At 39.7% G+C, this 16498-nt stretch overlaps 1 protein-coding gene across 2 annotated transcripts in view; it reads right to left on the reverse strand.

Annotated features, from left to right (window-relative positions):
- Window positions 1–16498, reverse strand: part of LOC124291398 (myopalladin-like) — a 97319-nt gene that overhangs the window by 42133 nt on the left and 38688 nt on the right. For both annotated transcript variants that reach the window (XM_046728384.1, XM_046728385.1), the window contains exon 2: window positions 5398–5679. In XM_046728384.1, the coding sequence (XP_046584340.1) occupies window positions 5398–5679 (282 nt within the window). The remainder of the gene's footprint in view (window positions 1–5397; window positions 5680–16498) is intronic.

Genomic DNA, 16498 nt, shown 5'->3' on the forward strand with positions numbered 1-16498 from the left:
GCGTAATTTGGAGTTCTCAGTGTAAACGTCATCATAGAGAAGGATATAGAGACGATATGGGGGTCAGAGAAATGTGGGATAGATGACCAGCCCCCCCGCCCTGAGCGGTCAGACGTCCGCTAATAAGTCATTCCAACAGGTTCCAGACACATGTTGACGAAATTACGACCAAAGCAAGATCCATTATATGTAGATTCGGCGACAGGAACAACCTTGAAGAAGATAGGAGCGGATGTCATGGCGATATTGTTGAAGCTTTGTAATAGTGTAGTGTCAAAGAAACCTGTGTTGGAGGGTTAAATTTGGCTTGAAAATGGATTCAAACATGCAAATAAAAGACATAATATCAGTGTACTTAAAGGTCTTTGAAATATCGCGGTCATTTCACAAAGTCCTAGCCTTGCTCCAAAGCTGTACTGAGTTCTAAGCCCATGAATGTATAGTAATTCTATCCTTTAAAGACGCAAGTCTAGATAAGGGGACAGTACAAGGACCCAAGTCTGTTATTTACATTCTTTTAGAAATTATCATTTAACTATTAATTATTACCTTAGAGACAAGTCTAAGAAAGTCCAAAATCATGTCATTACGTGTATACTACTCAAAATATGTTAGGCATCCCCGATTCGTCCCACATACTTCACCAGTCATGGCAAGGCAGCTTAACTGTACTGATAAGAAAGAATTGTGTGTTCTTGAACTCTTTGAGTAGTATAGTAAGTTTCAGTCAGCTGATGTCGATTTCAATTACTCAACTACAGAACATGCTCAAACAGAATAGTATAAAGCCTCCAGGTATCCCTATAAGGGACCAAAATAAGTTTCCTATCTTATTACCAATTCTTATTTCTTGTCTGTGAAAACATAATTGCAACGCTGTAAATGTTCAAAACAGGCAGTTGGATGCCTCCATCCAGGCTAATTAGGTAACGGGGTTACACGTATGTTCTGTGTGTCTACCGGGAATATGTCTCTGGCATAACTACGTTCTAAAATGTTATACGGACAACCTAATTTTGAGGTCAAGTCTTGTCCAGGAATGGGGACAACAACAGCTGGTGTGCTGGTATGGCATCGTTCGTTGTAATTACTAAACTATCACACAACCACAGGCAAGACATTACTGATTGTTTAATAAAGACCCTTGCCTTGTTGTGGTCTTGACATTGATCTTATTCTGAGACAGTAAAATGCAGCAACTTCAAAACGTCCTGATTGTGAAAGTAAGCGGTCAATAGTAATTGATAAGGGGCCGATATTTGAAGGGAGATCTGCTGGTAAAATTGCCGAGACATTGCTTGAAAATACAAACCCACGCCGTTGAAATATACTGTCTTCCATAAAAAATGTAATGAAGTTTACAAAACTACATTGTGTGAGTTCGAATTAAACCACATTTGCGGTTGTAGGGAAAATATTTTCATACCACTCTCCCCTGTAACATCCCTAATGCTCGGTCCCTAGCATAGTGCGGCCCCATGACTTTCACAGTGACCTTGACCTTTGGTCGGACCTGACAGGATGCATGTTAATATCACGTCCCATTCCTTTAGAGTATACAGTGTCCCAGCAACTGTCGATGTTATATAAACGATGTCCGATAGATGGCCTTGACCTTTGATTGATGACTATTACAAAGGGGAGGAATAATCTCAGAGAAGGTAGATGCCACTTTCATTAGCAACGATATACACGGAGAAAGTGTTACGTGTTCCTGTCTTTTATTCAAACCCGTAACCTTAACTTTGTGCATGTTTTTTTAATCATTACAGGCCCCTTTCTAACGACAGCACGATGTAATCTCTGTTGATAAGGCAGCAATATTTTAATCAGCACCTTACGTAAGATTCCAGTTGACCCAGACGGACTTAATGTCCCCGATGTCATTGGTTCTAGATAAATAGATCAGGAACATCTTTGCTGCCGGATTGATTGGTAAATCTTGGCATTCGTTTGACAAGGCCAGGAACACAGTCACTGCTAATTACATCCAACATCTCGGGAATTGCGGAGTGAAATTTGGAGAAAAGATAACAAATATCAAAGAACTTATCAAACACCCCAAATATATAGAGAACGGTTCTTCGGGCTTGAGTGTTTCGCCAACCACAGGGACAGTTTATAACTGTAACAAGTCAGAAACGCCGCCTGTTCCAATGTCATTGACGAACCACTCTGATATGGAAGGCGCACTTCACATTAAACAAGGACAGCTTCTTTAGATATAACCCAAATTATGTTTTGATATAGATTGTGATTTGACTTCAAAGAAGATTGCAAAATTAAAAGATAATTATGTATACAGACAGCATAAATTTCTCTTGAAGATACTCTTCTCGTGGCCATTCCTTATGTTTCAGGCAGTATGAAATGCGCTCTTGGGAAAGAAAATACAAAATGGTGATAAACGTTACTCTCGCGTGACAATAGCTCATCGCGAGAATTGAGGAGACGTCATTTACCGGCCAAGCAGGCCCCGACCATTTTCGACTCATGCCGCGGTAACCTCTTGCGTCACTTGAAACCGAGAGACCGTCTATTGGCTTACCTTATTAACAAACAACTGGACTATCGCGGAGTTTCTGTGATCTATTCATCTTTTGCCTTTTACGCCCGGTGGATTCTGTTTCGGCAGATAATCAAGCTGTCTATGGCGTTGTTTATATGATTCGACGTAAATACACTTTAACAGTTTGGTGTAATTGGTTTTACAGACGAAACACCGGTCATTCTAAGGAACTAATGAATTCACAAACCAGAAACATGAGTCTCATTAACCAATTCAGACAATGACCTACTTTTCAGCCGATCCGACTTTTCTCGTGTGAAAGTGAAAAGAGACACTACAAACAACTATGGTTACACTAAATTCCAATTCCTTGTTACATAAGAAAATGGTACTTACAAATTAATTTTAATTTTGAAGTGTAAAAAGGTCGTATTTCTATATTTCTATAACACCTGTTATGTGTTCTTTGCGTTTATTAAGTGTATTTTTGTAACGTACAATGTGATATAATATCAAGTCCGTACCAGACCGCCAAACTTTTCTAGCGGCCAAGCCTCGTTTTGAGATTTCCACTATTTCCAGATTTCCGTTTGTCAGAGCACGCTGTACGACAACAAAAATCCTGATTTGCCTAAGAGGGTATCAAGGTATAACCCTGACGACCACAAGAGTCAGTAGTCTCAAAGTCCCACTAAACGATCGTAGCGCTACGCCTGCCGTAAGTACAAAGTCCCACTAAATGATCGCAGCGCTACGCCTGCCGTAAGTACAAAGTCCCACTAAACGATCGTAGCGCTACGCCTGCCGTAAGTACAATGTCCCACTAAAAGATCGCAGCGCTACGCCTGCCGTAAGTACAAAGTCCCATTAAACGATCGTAGTGCTACGCCTGCCGTAAGTACAAAGTCCCACTAAACGATCGCAGCGCTACGCCTACTGTAAGTACAAAGTCCCACTAAACGATCGTAGCGCTACGCCTGCCGTAAGTACAAAGTCCCACTAAATGATCGTAGCGCTACGCCTGCCGTAAGTACAAAGTCCCACTAAATGATCGTAGCGCTACGCCTGCCGTAAGTACAAAGTCCCACTAAACGATCGCAGCGCTACGCCTACTGTAAGTTCAAAGTCCCACTAAACGATCGTAGCGCTACGCCTCCCGCCAGTCCAAAGTCCCACTAAATGATCGCAGCGTTACGCCTGCCGTAAGTACAACGTCCCATTAAACGATCGTAGCTCTACACCTGCCGTAAGTACAAAGTCCCACTAAACGATCGTAGCGCTACGCCTGCCGTAAGTACAAAGTCCCACTAATCGGTATTTCGTAAACATAACATCGAGACAATCTTTTGAAGTAATGATGAAATACATAAATGAATGTAGTTTTTTTTTACATCGACAGACCACAGGCCCCTCCTGCAAATCTATTTTCGGAGCGGCTGCAACTATATTTCAGTGTTCATATTCTATTAATTGATTCATATAATTAACATAGCAGGTAAACGTTGATAGTGTTTCACGAGTAGCATTATCACTTGTTGAGATAATCGATAAATATCCATTTTTGTTGAGTGGGATGGAACCCATCTTCAATCAATTCCCAATCCTCCAGCTGCACCTGCCTACCTCAGTCACAAGTGTTTGAGAGATGCATTGAAATTGTGCTGAAGCTCTTCCTAATCTTGTAAAATTTATCCGAAAAAGATTCGCTGGGGAATTATATGTCCTGAAGGGCTTGTAACAAGTCCATTTTCTTATTAAAACACTTGTGATGACCGTATTGTAGTATATATACTAAAGCATTTGGCGTACAATAGTCTACGAATCTAGATCATTGGGAACTCATTTATATTACACAAAACCTACAATGGAGCCATGGGTATTATTCTCAGTCATAAAAAAAGACACAGGATCGATTCTTGGTATAAGACAAAACATTTAGCAAATAATGCAATAAGTACGAAACCAAAGAACACAAAAACAATGAACACACGCCTGGCGAACTGGATCTCGGGCCGATCTCAGTTGAAGATGGATCGCCTTCTGAGTGTACTCGAGGTCAAACTGAATCTGGCCTCCGCATGCTCTTTCATCATGGCCGGTCAGGGTGCCATCACAGAGGGTAATGACTGGGAATTGACAGCATTACGGGATTCAAGCGACAGCAGCTTCTTACGCTAGGCTTAGATGGAACCCCCCGTTGCGTGTAGCAAAACAGCGGATAGATGTCGGCATAAAGACTGACCGGACGTTTTGGGAATGTTTAAAAAACTAATCACTTTTTAGATTATTGTACATGTCAACATCCAATTGGCCATCACTCATCCCTTCTGTGCGGGTAATGATTGATGTGGAACAGTGAGTTTCCGATTTCATCTTCCCATTGTGAAGAAGTGATTGAAACTGGTAGTTTCTGTGAAGAACTTGGATAGCGTGTACCAATAAATGGGTTCAGATGAAGATCAGAGAATGAGGTTTGAGTTTGTATTTAAGGATGATTGGAAGAAGTCATTAAGAAGCCATTTTATTATCATTAAGAATAATAATCCGATCGAATCTGGGATTCGAACGTCAACTGGCGGATCCTAGAAAGGCTAAGGGACGCAACTCTTCAAAATTTCCGATGTCCCACATGTACTAATAGGTACGTATCCAAAGGAAACAAAGCAAAAACATTCCGCGAACCGAGAACCGGAGGTTTTGTCCCGAACCGATGGTCCACAACGCCAAAAGAGGATGGCAGGAATTAACAAAGAAAACGAAACTAAGTATTCTAGTGGTGGAACATATGCTGACTATGCTTCGCACATATTATACTGTGAAAAGAATATGAAATTAGATACACTGGCGAAATATGACTTAGCATAATGAAGTGTGATGGTGAAGCTTACCTTTAACATGAAGGTAAAAACAGGAAGTCGTTGAACCTTCTTCATTCTCAGCTCGACATTTGTACGCAGCCTCGTCGCCTTTGTTGACGTTCTCGACGGTAAAGACGTACACGCCGTCACCGTTAGATTCGATGTGGATGCGTGGGTGGTCTAGAACCTCCTCATCGTCCTTATACCACCTAAGCACCGGCCTCGGGAACCCGATCAACTTCGTCTCCAACTGCACCGTCGCCCCCTCGTTTACCGTCTCTTCACCCCTTAACCTCTTCGTAAACTCCGGGGCTGGCGAGAAAAACAACAACAGCACGTTATCAAGGGGAAGGATTATTTTCAGTAAGTTTCTAACTTAGATATACATGTATAATGATTGCTTCCTACCTGTTGGATTGTTCAGGTCAATTGTTTCATTGTTTGCCAAGAGGTAAATAGCAACATTAACATCAACGAATGTCTTTGACTTAACAAGCGGCTAAATGTTAATCCCAACTATGCATTCACAGAGTTGATGTTTCCACTTCTGGTAGGGTAAAAACACAATTTTTTTACAATTTTTAGGAAACGAACTATGGTCATCCAACAGAATAGACCCATACATAGATCCATCATGTCAGTCACTGAATTATCTATCCCTGATTCGATTCCATGGATACTGGGATATTGCTCTTGGCACCAAAATGGTCAATTAGTACCGATAACTGTTGTTTGTGTTTGACTTTCTGGAATCCACCGCATCAATATCATGTTAAAGTTGACACACATGTTGACAGGTTGTTATTATCTACGCGAAGATGAAGGAAGTTGTCTCTCATTACGAGTTTTGTTTCCAATGTTAAAAATGAGATAATTTGACATTTCAAAGGACAAGAGCACATGCATAAACATGTGGTTTTATGTACTGTAAGGCATACTATATCTGTAAATAATCGGCATTAAAGTAATCGAATTTCTATTCCATAAAACATTTTTCGATAATGTGAACACATCAGTACAGCTAAAATGGTTCCCCTAAATAGGTGCTGTCTTGGGTGAGTGAGTAGATTGTTTTTACGCCGCTTTTTAAAGCATATTTCAGTTATATCAAAGCGAAATCATCAATTTTTGAAGTTCACAGCCATAATACCTGCATTCTATTCTTGAATAAAACAACATAAGTTGCTTTAAAAAGTAAAAGAATGAAATTTTCGCCGTTGTCAACCCTAAAATAATTGTTTAAATCATTTACAGAAGAATATGTGTCATGGGTCATTGGCTTCTTCCTGACATGAAATGGAGCGTTTCCAAGCAGTAACGGAAAAGTTCGTCAACTTCCGGGTACCCATTCAACTAACTGGATGAGGTCTACTATCATGGACCCTTTCCATTGTAACACTCAACATGAACATGACTACATGCATGAAACCATGTGCAAACACAGCTGTAGTAGATGAAACATCCATATACTGTTGTCCAAAAATCGAAGTTATGTCTATATTGATACGAATAAGTGAACCATTGACATATAACAAATGGCGTCACAAATTTCGCTCGAATAAGAAACTCGTAATCATAAAATACAAACGAATATCAAAATAACTAATAATATGGTACCTACACGCTGATATGGCTAAATACATTATATTCAGATGTTAACATGAAAGTCTATGTAGCCAAAGTCAGTATCGATGGCTTACGAAGTTCCGAGTGCGGCCATGACACTTTGGAATGAGCTCATATGTTTTCTCTCGCCTCATTGGCCTGCTGTTTACATCCACCGATAGACTATGAGTCTCCCACAAGACCTGTGATTTTCTGACAGCATTTATAAAACTCTTTAAATACACTTCTTTTGTAGTGTCTTAAATATATGTCTTAAATATCTCTGTTTGAAACTGATATATTTCTCAGATTTGATGAAAACCTATGTTTTGTGCTTGATTCTCAGTACTATAGTACTGTCGGAAATGCTAGAAAAATGCTTTTTTGACTTATATTTAAAATTCAGAGGTATTACAGTTACTTAAATAACAAATATCACTTCAAGAAACATCTACCTAATGTAGACCGAGGGAATAAATTTTGAGACATGCTCTAAAATGTGTTTTTACTGATGAAAATACAAAAAACTTAGAAAAATAAGGGGTAGTTGGACGTTATTTGAAACAAACATTAACTGCCTGTGTTACGTCATCAGCATGCACGGTATCGACAGGTGAAATTGACACCTGAGCACACGATCGGGGCGAGGGGTCACCTCAATAGTTGTTTTCTGCAAAATGTTGAATATGTGTACGTATAGTATACGTATCAGTTATGTAAGGGATCATTTGTGTATGTGTGTTTGTTTTGAAATAAACATACGAATTACTGTACATTGGAAAGAATCCTATCACTTGTGTTATCTTATCGACTGCTTGTAGAAATGTGCAACGTTTTAATAAATGTTTTGCTTGTCAACAGTATATTTCATTGAAAAAATATGGATGTAATTCGGTCAGTTTAATCTAGTTGTGAACATTGGCCAAAGATTTAACGAAGTCACTGGTGTAGCTTCTTTAGAATATATATATTTTTCTTCTCATAAAGTTTGTAGACCGCCCGTCTAAGCACTCCCTTGTCAAAGATGTCAAGGATGGTTTTACTTCCCGGTTTTGCATTTGAGACGGTCCCTGTCTTGTCTCATTTGTTTACAATATTGGAAACTTGTTGGTAAGACATGCCAACAGCTCTACAAGTTCTGTAATAAACCCTTTCTAAACTAATGAAAGGTTTACCTCTGACTTTTTTAAGCAGAAAAAACCTATAAACCTTTGCAACAATCGACTGCAAATCGTTGGCCATAGTGGACGCTGTGATAAAGATGTGCATGCATGACGGGAAACTTATTTATCAAGACTTAACATTTATATTAATATTTCTTCAATAAAGAAAACGATACTTTAGTGAAGTAACACAAACATTCAACATTTATTTGTTTAGGATAAACGTTAATTCATATTTTTACACCACCTGTATTATTAGCATAAATGTAAAGACTATTTCAGATTTCTGTTGTTGAACTCTGAAAAAATCTTAAGTTGCTGTTTTGGTACCAAATTCTCTCCTGTAAACTGCCCTTTAAATGCATGGGAATGTTAAATCGATTGAAATAAAAATTAGGTAGACAATAGGCGAGTTGATATATTGACAACATAGTACATTTATCACCTTTATAAAGATATTAAGGCTAAAAAAACATTTTTCTAGCATTTCCGACAGTACTTTAGTGCAATAGCGGGAGAGGGCTTGTTAACACATCTCGTAAGATTTCACAATAACGATTCAAAACGGAAACAAATGTCGAGAAGGCACATGATAAAATAGGCAATGAATAGTGTTATAGTTTCCTACTGCCCTACACGTACGCTTGTTTCATCTCTGATTTAAGAAAAATGTAAATTACGTCCAATTTTACCATCAGACAACATCTAATATACGATGCAAGTTCTATTTCCGAAAACTGATGGAATTTTGCCCACGCCATATTTTCCAATAATAGTGCTTTTTTGAAGTTCCTGAGCACACGTGTCGAATTCAATTTTCATTTTCGTTACATCCAGCCTATTACATCCTTAAAAGACTTTATCAAAGTGCATGATTGAAAAGCTTCACTTTCGGGATTATCATCAGTACGCCCCCTATAGGCGAGAGTTCCTGTGTCAGGTCCGATAACTCTAAATCTACTTCATCAAACGAATAGATGAGGTCTGACCTAGCTTTGCACACAGCTCAATGGCAATTTAATAGACCATCGATTTATTTCTAATTTTGAGGGGCGCTCACTCCCATTGCAGCAAAAAAGGAAAATTGACGGTGTTTTGCCAAGACAACTCGAACGCCAAATTGAATCATTTTGACGCAGGACAGAACAAAATCGTTTGATCGTGAAATTAATATGACTACGAGGTATTTGGCGGGTTTAATTCCGATGAAAGGTAATTAACAAGAATCCTATCTCGTGCGGTGTCCTCATCGTCGTCGATGAGGCTGTCGCTGAGGAGGAGGGTATTGAATGCCGTATCACGGGAATGGGGAGAGCTTCGCCGGAAGAGTGAAGGCTGCACGTTTTGTCTGTTATAGGTGTGAAAAAAACCCCAAATACTTTATCGCACTTTTCAAACAAAACATGTGCAGGGATATTTTTGTCATTTGATTATGTTCAAAACGCGGATTCCACACAGGATCAGAAATTTCGAAATTGGTTTTCAATTCTACATCTCATCGGCCACTGTAAGCCTGGAGATTTAACACGCTTCAATTTGCTGTCATGGGTTGCGTCCCTTTGAGATATTCGCATGCTTGACGTGCCAAACAGTGACTAGAGAGGAGTGAGTGAGTGAGTATGGTTTTACGCCGCTTTTAGCAATATTCCACCAATATCACGGCGGGAGACACCAGAAATGGGCTTCACAAATTGTACCCATGTGGGGAATCGAACCCGGGTCTTCGGCGCCAACGCTTTAACGACTTGAGAGGAGCAGGGAGTATTCATCGTTAACCACTCATAAACGACTCACTCAGTGTTTTTACAGCGTAGTAGAGATTTCTTCAATATAATCCATAACAAAGTTGTTTTAAACATTTCAGTTTCTAAGGTCATTTGATGGTTGGTCGTGGTTTAAGTGGGTCGAACCACTCGGGTCATGCGGATCTGAGGGTTAATGGTTGGTGTGGTTTGTTAGGTGGTTGGTTTGTTGTTTAACGTCGTTCTACGCAATTAGGATACGATGTGTTGGTGTGGTGATCTATACGTAATAGGGGCATATGTATATATAATATAAGTCTTCACAATATTTATATAAACATATGTATCAGTACCATAGGTATTGGCAGTTGGCTTTTACCGGAGCAGTAGAAATACATCTTAGGTTGTGTTGGGAATCGGAAACCAAATCCACTATCGATTGTCGGAGGATTTATGGTGAGCGATTATCGATCATAATCGAAATATTTACATTTTTAATGTAATCAGCAATTTTAAGGGTTTTCCACAGTTTTTTTCTAATTAATATTAATGTAATTATTCTGTTTATTTATTAAACGCATATTTATTAGTATATCTCATTACGTTCAAAATAGATGCAACATTTATTCATAGACAGGTTACAGTAATATTTACCGTAGTGATGAATACGGAACTATGAATACAATGTACTTAGCTTTATGCTGTTGAGCGCATGTTTGTTCGCGAATATTCGTCAAATTTAATGGTTAGTTTACTTCATTCAAGTGTGTCATACTAAAACAACAAAATTCAGATTAATCGAAAATATGTTTTTTTACAATCGATAATTATTTTTAATCCTTCTTTCGATCGATTTTCGATTATTTTCGATCATCGGAACACCACTAATCATAGGACACCCCCATCCCACCCCTCCCCATGTGTATCACTTCTAAATGCCTTTCAAAGACAACAATATATTGTTCTACAGTGTTGTGTTGTTAGTATAGAAGTTCGTGGCGAAATATGCTTTTCAGTTCTGGATATATTCATGGATACTGAAAAGGAATGACAAATCCCGAAACACTGAAAAGAAAAGCTGTTCGTCAAATGTCCCATGTGTCACTACACGAAAATTAACAATTGATCAGAAAAATATACTGATTATTTTTTAATAGAAGTCTTCACTTTGTTCAGCAGCATAAACAACATTTGCTGAGCGGTAAAATATAATTCAGTGAAACAAAAACGTTCACTTTCCAGTGAAGTGACTTCATACATTGTCAGACACGAGGATGATGTATATTGTCAAAGGTTGCCTGAGTCATATGTAAATATAATACTGTACTCAAGAAACAATACACATTAAATATTGCATAGCTCTCGCATATTTAAGGCTTCAGACATCGAATATATTGTGTGAGTTATGAGCTGGATATATGCCCATGGGAGTCCATGGCCAGCAGCATGATTGAATAGAGCGAAGACACAACGAGACTATGTAAATACTGACAGGAAGAATGAGGGTTTTGTTTACGAAATGATAAATAATTTAAACTGTGGAATTATATTTTAACAGCTTGTCTATTGACTTTCAAAAAAGGTGAGAAAGGTCCTTTCAGTTCTTAAGGGAAAACAAAGCTTGTTGTACAATGCCAGCCACGTCACAGCCTGGAATGGTTTTAAACAACGCTAGTCACAAGCTGTGGAGTTTGTGGTTTACGTCTAGCGTCGTTTTCAACAAGAGTTTTATGATAAAAAGGTGTGTCAGTTAAATGTGAGGGATCCAGGTCTACCGCTTCTGCTGATAATAAAATACAAATTTAAACCTGTGTAGTTTATTTAGTGATTTAACTGATAAAGTTTGGCTGAGGTATATACAGATATTTGTACTCCGTTCGATTAGAGAATGAGTGTTGTTTTACGCCGCTTTTAGCAATATTCCAGCAATATCACGGCGGAGGACACCAGAAATGGGCTTCACACATTGTACCCATGTGGGGAATCGAACCCGGATCTTTGGCGTGACGAGCGAACGCTTTAACCAATAGGCTAACCAACCGTCCCCTCAGTTCGATTAAATGTTACAATAAAATACAGAACAATCTGTATGCTCCCAGTTCACGTTCCATTAGGGCAGAATGGCCAGACAATGTATAGGGTTCTCGCAGACCGCAACAGGTAAATCAAGGTATGTAACGAGTAATAATAATCTTCCTTACAAATCATATTTGTAATAGAAGAAACTTATTCGACTTGGGGAATTCAAAAGTGACTGTCATTCGTGATTGAACGTTTTTAAATGGGACGTAATTCAATGAGTAACCCTCGCCGCGTCTAGTGTATAGAGCGCCTGACCGGACAGCCTAAGTTCTGTGGTACGAGCCCCGGTAAGGCGTTAACAGACGGTACTTGCTGTTACCTTGCATCGTATTTGCCGTTATGTTGATAACTCAAGGGCTGGTCGTCTCGGAGTCATTGCACTGTGTCTAAAGGCGGGGTCCGTGTTGAAATGCGGCAACATAACTCAGTAGGGTAGCATGAGAAGGGAACAATCCCGAACACAACGTTTTTACCCAGTTTCGATTTCCCCGCATTATTCATTTATTATTGATAATAACTGATGATATTCTGTAAATTACCCACTTGGCTCCAGGGTCACAAAGATAAGTGTAATATGTATTCCGTTGGCAGCTGCCAATAGTCTGTCAGTTCCTCCTTACATTGAAGCCAACCGTATTTTTCACGTGTTTTCATCTCCAACTTCAGCAAGCATAAAACCTAAGCTCAGCTCCAATCTCAGCTATATATAATATACAAATAAAAACCCTACCTGTTCACTATTGTGTTACTTATTTTATGAAATATTAAAATTTAGATCTTAGGTCTTTATATCATATAATATCATACCATATTTAATTATAGATGGAGTATTAATATAGAGGAAGAAAGCTCAAGATGAATTTTCCATGAATGTGCCAGTTAAAGAGTATTCTTTTATCACATCGAGGTATAAATTTCAACAGCGGCGGGGAAAACTGGCAAAAGAAATTATTTATCACAAAACATTTAGGACAAACCAAGGTCAGCGTGACCTTCAGCAGAATATATACAGACAGTGATTCTCGTGTTTATTTGAACGATAGCCTGCTTTTGAATCTAATCATAGAGATGTACTTATGCAACAAGGCTTACACTGATTTGTTGATATCGGATTAAACGCTATGCAACGTAATTTACCCGGCGTGTCAGGTGCTGGCAGCTATATTAAGTATGTGACCACAAATCGGGATGAAACATACAGGGAACAAAGCAAGAAACCGGGAGAAAAGTGAATAGAACGCCTCCCCGGCTCAGCCCTGTCTTCACGGTACTACAACACCTGCATGTCACTAAAGTGAGTGAGTATGGTTTTACGACGCATTTAGCGGCATTCCAGCAATATCACGGCGGGGGACACCAGAAATGGGCTTCACACATTGTACACATATGGGGACTCGAACCCGGGTCCTACGCGTGACGAGCGGACGCTTTAACCACCAGGTTACCCCACCGCCCTTAAAGACATAGAGGATTGGAATTAGTTTTAAATTATCAACAGATAAACATAAAAAGACATAAACAGATGAAAGAAAATTGTTATCTTGTATACATATGCATAAAATATATTTATGCTAAAGCTGTTTAAACCTTATCTAACATAATTACACTCAAAATGAAATACGTGGTCAAAGTGAAGTGAACATTTCCCAATCTCGACATTCAGGACAACAATTGCAGCCTAATGGCGTTATGGATAGCCAACCGGTCAACATCAGCACGCTGTCATGGCCAGTTATATAAACATTTACAATTTGCACACTGAAAAGCTTTGGTCCAAGCAGAGACAATATGGTTGGTGCAAACCAACTACAGATATTTTTAGGATCACATCCTTTGAGAAGCGTTCGTAAAATACACCATGAGCCATACCAGTTTTCGAAAATTGCCCCATAAACTTGTCATATCGTTGATGCTCTGCGTACAGATATCTTACACGATAAGCGAACGTCAAGGATAATAGTGATAAAACAAATTTTAAAGTATAATCATCATGAAATATCACTACCTGAAATCTGAGCCTTTAACCACCAAGCTATAATGCTAAAGAAGATGATGACAAAATTCAAGTCATGAAAAGAGTAAAAGACGATAGCATGAAGCAAGAGTCTTGGCTTCGGGATAAATTGGCACACATGCAGCCCGGTCGATCATGTGACTGCGTTGGTGTGTTTTACGCCGGAGACAGATATACTGGATCATTAACACAGCTTTCTGAGCATAACTGAGTTAAACCAGTGGTTGATAACACGAGCAACATTCCCTGCTTGGTATACTGTGGCAGGTACAAGAGTACCTGGACTGTACCCAGGCTTGGAAACGCTAGGTTAGTGCTCAACATAAGCGCCCCTTTAAAACGGATGAAATGCCCGATTCAAATACCTTCAACATGCTGTCCTCATTATTATGCGCCAAATTTACAAAAATACCCACCCACTACAAGGTCACTGTGACCTAATTACACCAGTTGCACAACAGGTACCCCCACGCATCTTCGGATGTGTGTATGAGAGCCAGAGAAACTTGGCATTACCAATCTGTGGCCCATTTTCGTCACCGTCATTCGCATTCGTAACCAACTTATTGGTTATTCTTAGATGTTACGGAAAGGGCCGAGTGGTTTACGAATGCGTCATTCGGCTTGTTCCGGGAAGACACGAATTGTTACGAATGATGTGGGTTAGTCCATTACATTACTTGAGGCCGGCCAGGCATTATACTGAACACAAACACTCTAAGCTCGTGGAAATCAGCCAAACGTACTGGTAAACAACGTGTTAGCAATTGTTTACGCATTTGCCCACCGAAAGCTGGCTTCTGGTTGTGATTATTTCCGCTATCAGGTCGTGTTTTTATGTTTGTTTACCAACAACACTTTTTCTCTCATCATCAAGGCTTTCATAAACTGGTCCATAAACATCGTCGTATTCTCACCCACTCTCGCGAGATCAGGAGTATCATATTACATGCAGAAACATGTATTTTAATCCCGTGTTGATAAGAACGTATTTCTGGAATATGACGTAATCTGCACTGAAGTCTTCACATCAACACCTTCATCAACTCCGTATAAGCGTCTGGGCACTGAAGATAGTGCATGAGTGCATCAATGCATGTGCGTTTGTAAGCGTGTCTGCGTGCGCGCGACCGTGTATAAACTTCCCCTTAATATTGCCTGTCAGTACAGATGTGTTTATAAACATGGTCTGTGTGAATCTTCCTGTGAGAAACACCTTGAGGAAACAAAAATATACGTAATGATATACCATATAAACTGTATAATACCAATTCATATATAAGAATTGCTGTTACTATAATTATACATAACAAATCTGTTACAGTGTCTAATAGGCTCTACCCGTGAAGGTCCGGGTTAGAATATTGATCTTCAGTAACCCATGCTTGTCGTAAGAGGCGACTAACGGGATCGGGTGGCCAGGCTCGCTGGCTTGGTTGACACATGTCATCGGTTCCCAATTGCGTAGATCGATGCTCATCATGTTGATCACTGGATTGTCTGGTCCAGACTCGATTATTTACAGACCGCCGCCATATTGCTGAGTGCGGCGTAAAACTAAACTCACTCACTCACTCTAATAGGCTCTGTTGGTATCTGAGACGTGGACTACTTTTTTGCAGTGTAAGCCAACAAACTTACAAATACACATGACCCTATAAATCATTATTACAAGTTTGCATTATATAGGCCATTTATTGGCCGGTTGCGAAAGCAACCATCAGGTATTCCCTTCTAGTCTGTACATGTTACCGTTATATTCCTTCAATTGAAGTATGTGAGTATGGTTTTACGCCGCTTTTAGCAAATATAATCCTGCAAGATCACTGCGGGGGGTCACAATAAATATGCTTCACACATGGTACACGTGTGGGGAATCGAACCCGGGTCTTTGACGTGACGAGCGAAAACCATAACCACTCGGCTACCCCCACCAACCGAGTTCAGACGAGGGATAGCGATACAAATATAGATCGTCGATATCGAATATCAAACACCTGACATCGTTTAAGCTTTTGTTTTTGTGTGTGTTTGTAACACCACAGAAAAAAATATTCCAGCTGTAAAACGGCGGTCGGAGAATTATCGGGATTCTCAGAATGAAAAACGACCCGCGCCTACGGAATACCATACACAACCGCCCGATCCATTATGTTGCCTCAATCGTAGGAATCGTAGGTTGACATCATGAATCCCAAAGTGGGCACGATTTTGAAGGAACGCTCAACAACTGATGATGGATCACTGACTGACTGAGTTTGGTTTTACGCCGCTTTTAGCAATATTCCAGCAACATCACGGCGGGGGACACCAGAAATGGGCTTCACACATTGTACCCATGTGGGGATTCGAACCCGGGTCTTCGGCGTGACGAGCCAACGCTTTAACAACTAGGCTACCCCAACGCGCGATGATGGATCAGCATTCATAGATCCTCGTAATGAAATCACTGGACCTGTTGAGTGTCTTAAAATGATAAGCGATCCCCAGCCTCACTACATAATGTAATATATCATGTTAGTACC

Source organism: Haliotis rubra, unplaced genomic scaffold, assembly GCF_003918875.1.
Source record: "Haliotis rubra isolate DU_JTF1 unplaced genomic scaffold, ASM391887v1 Scf490, whole genome shotgun sequence".
NCBI lineage: Eukaryota > Metazoa > Mollusca > Gastropoda > Lepetellida > Haliotidae > Haliotis > Haliotis rubra.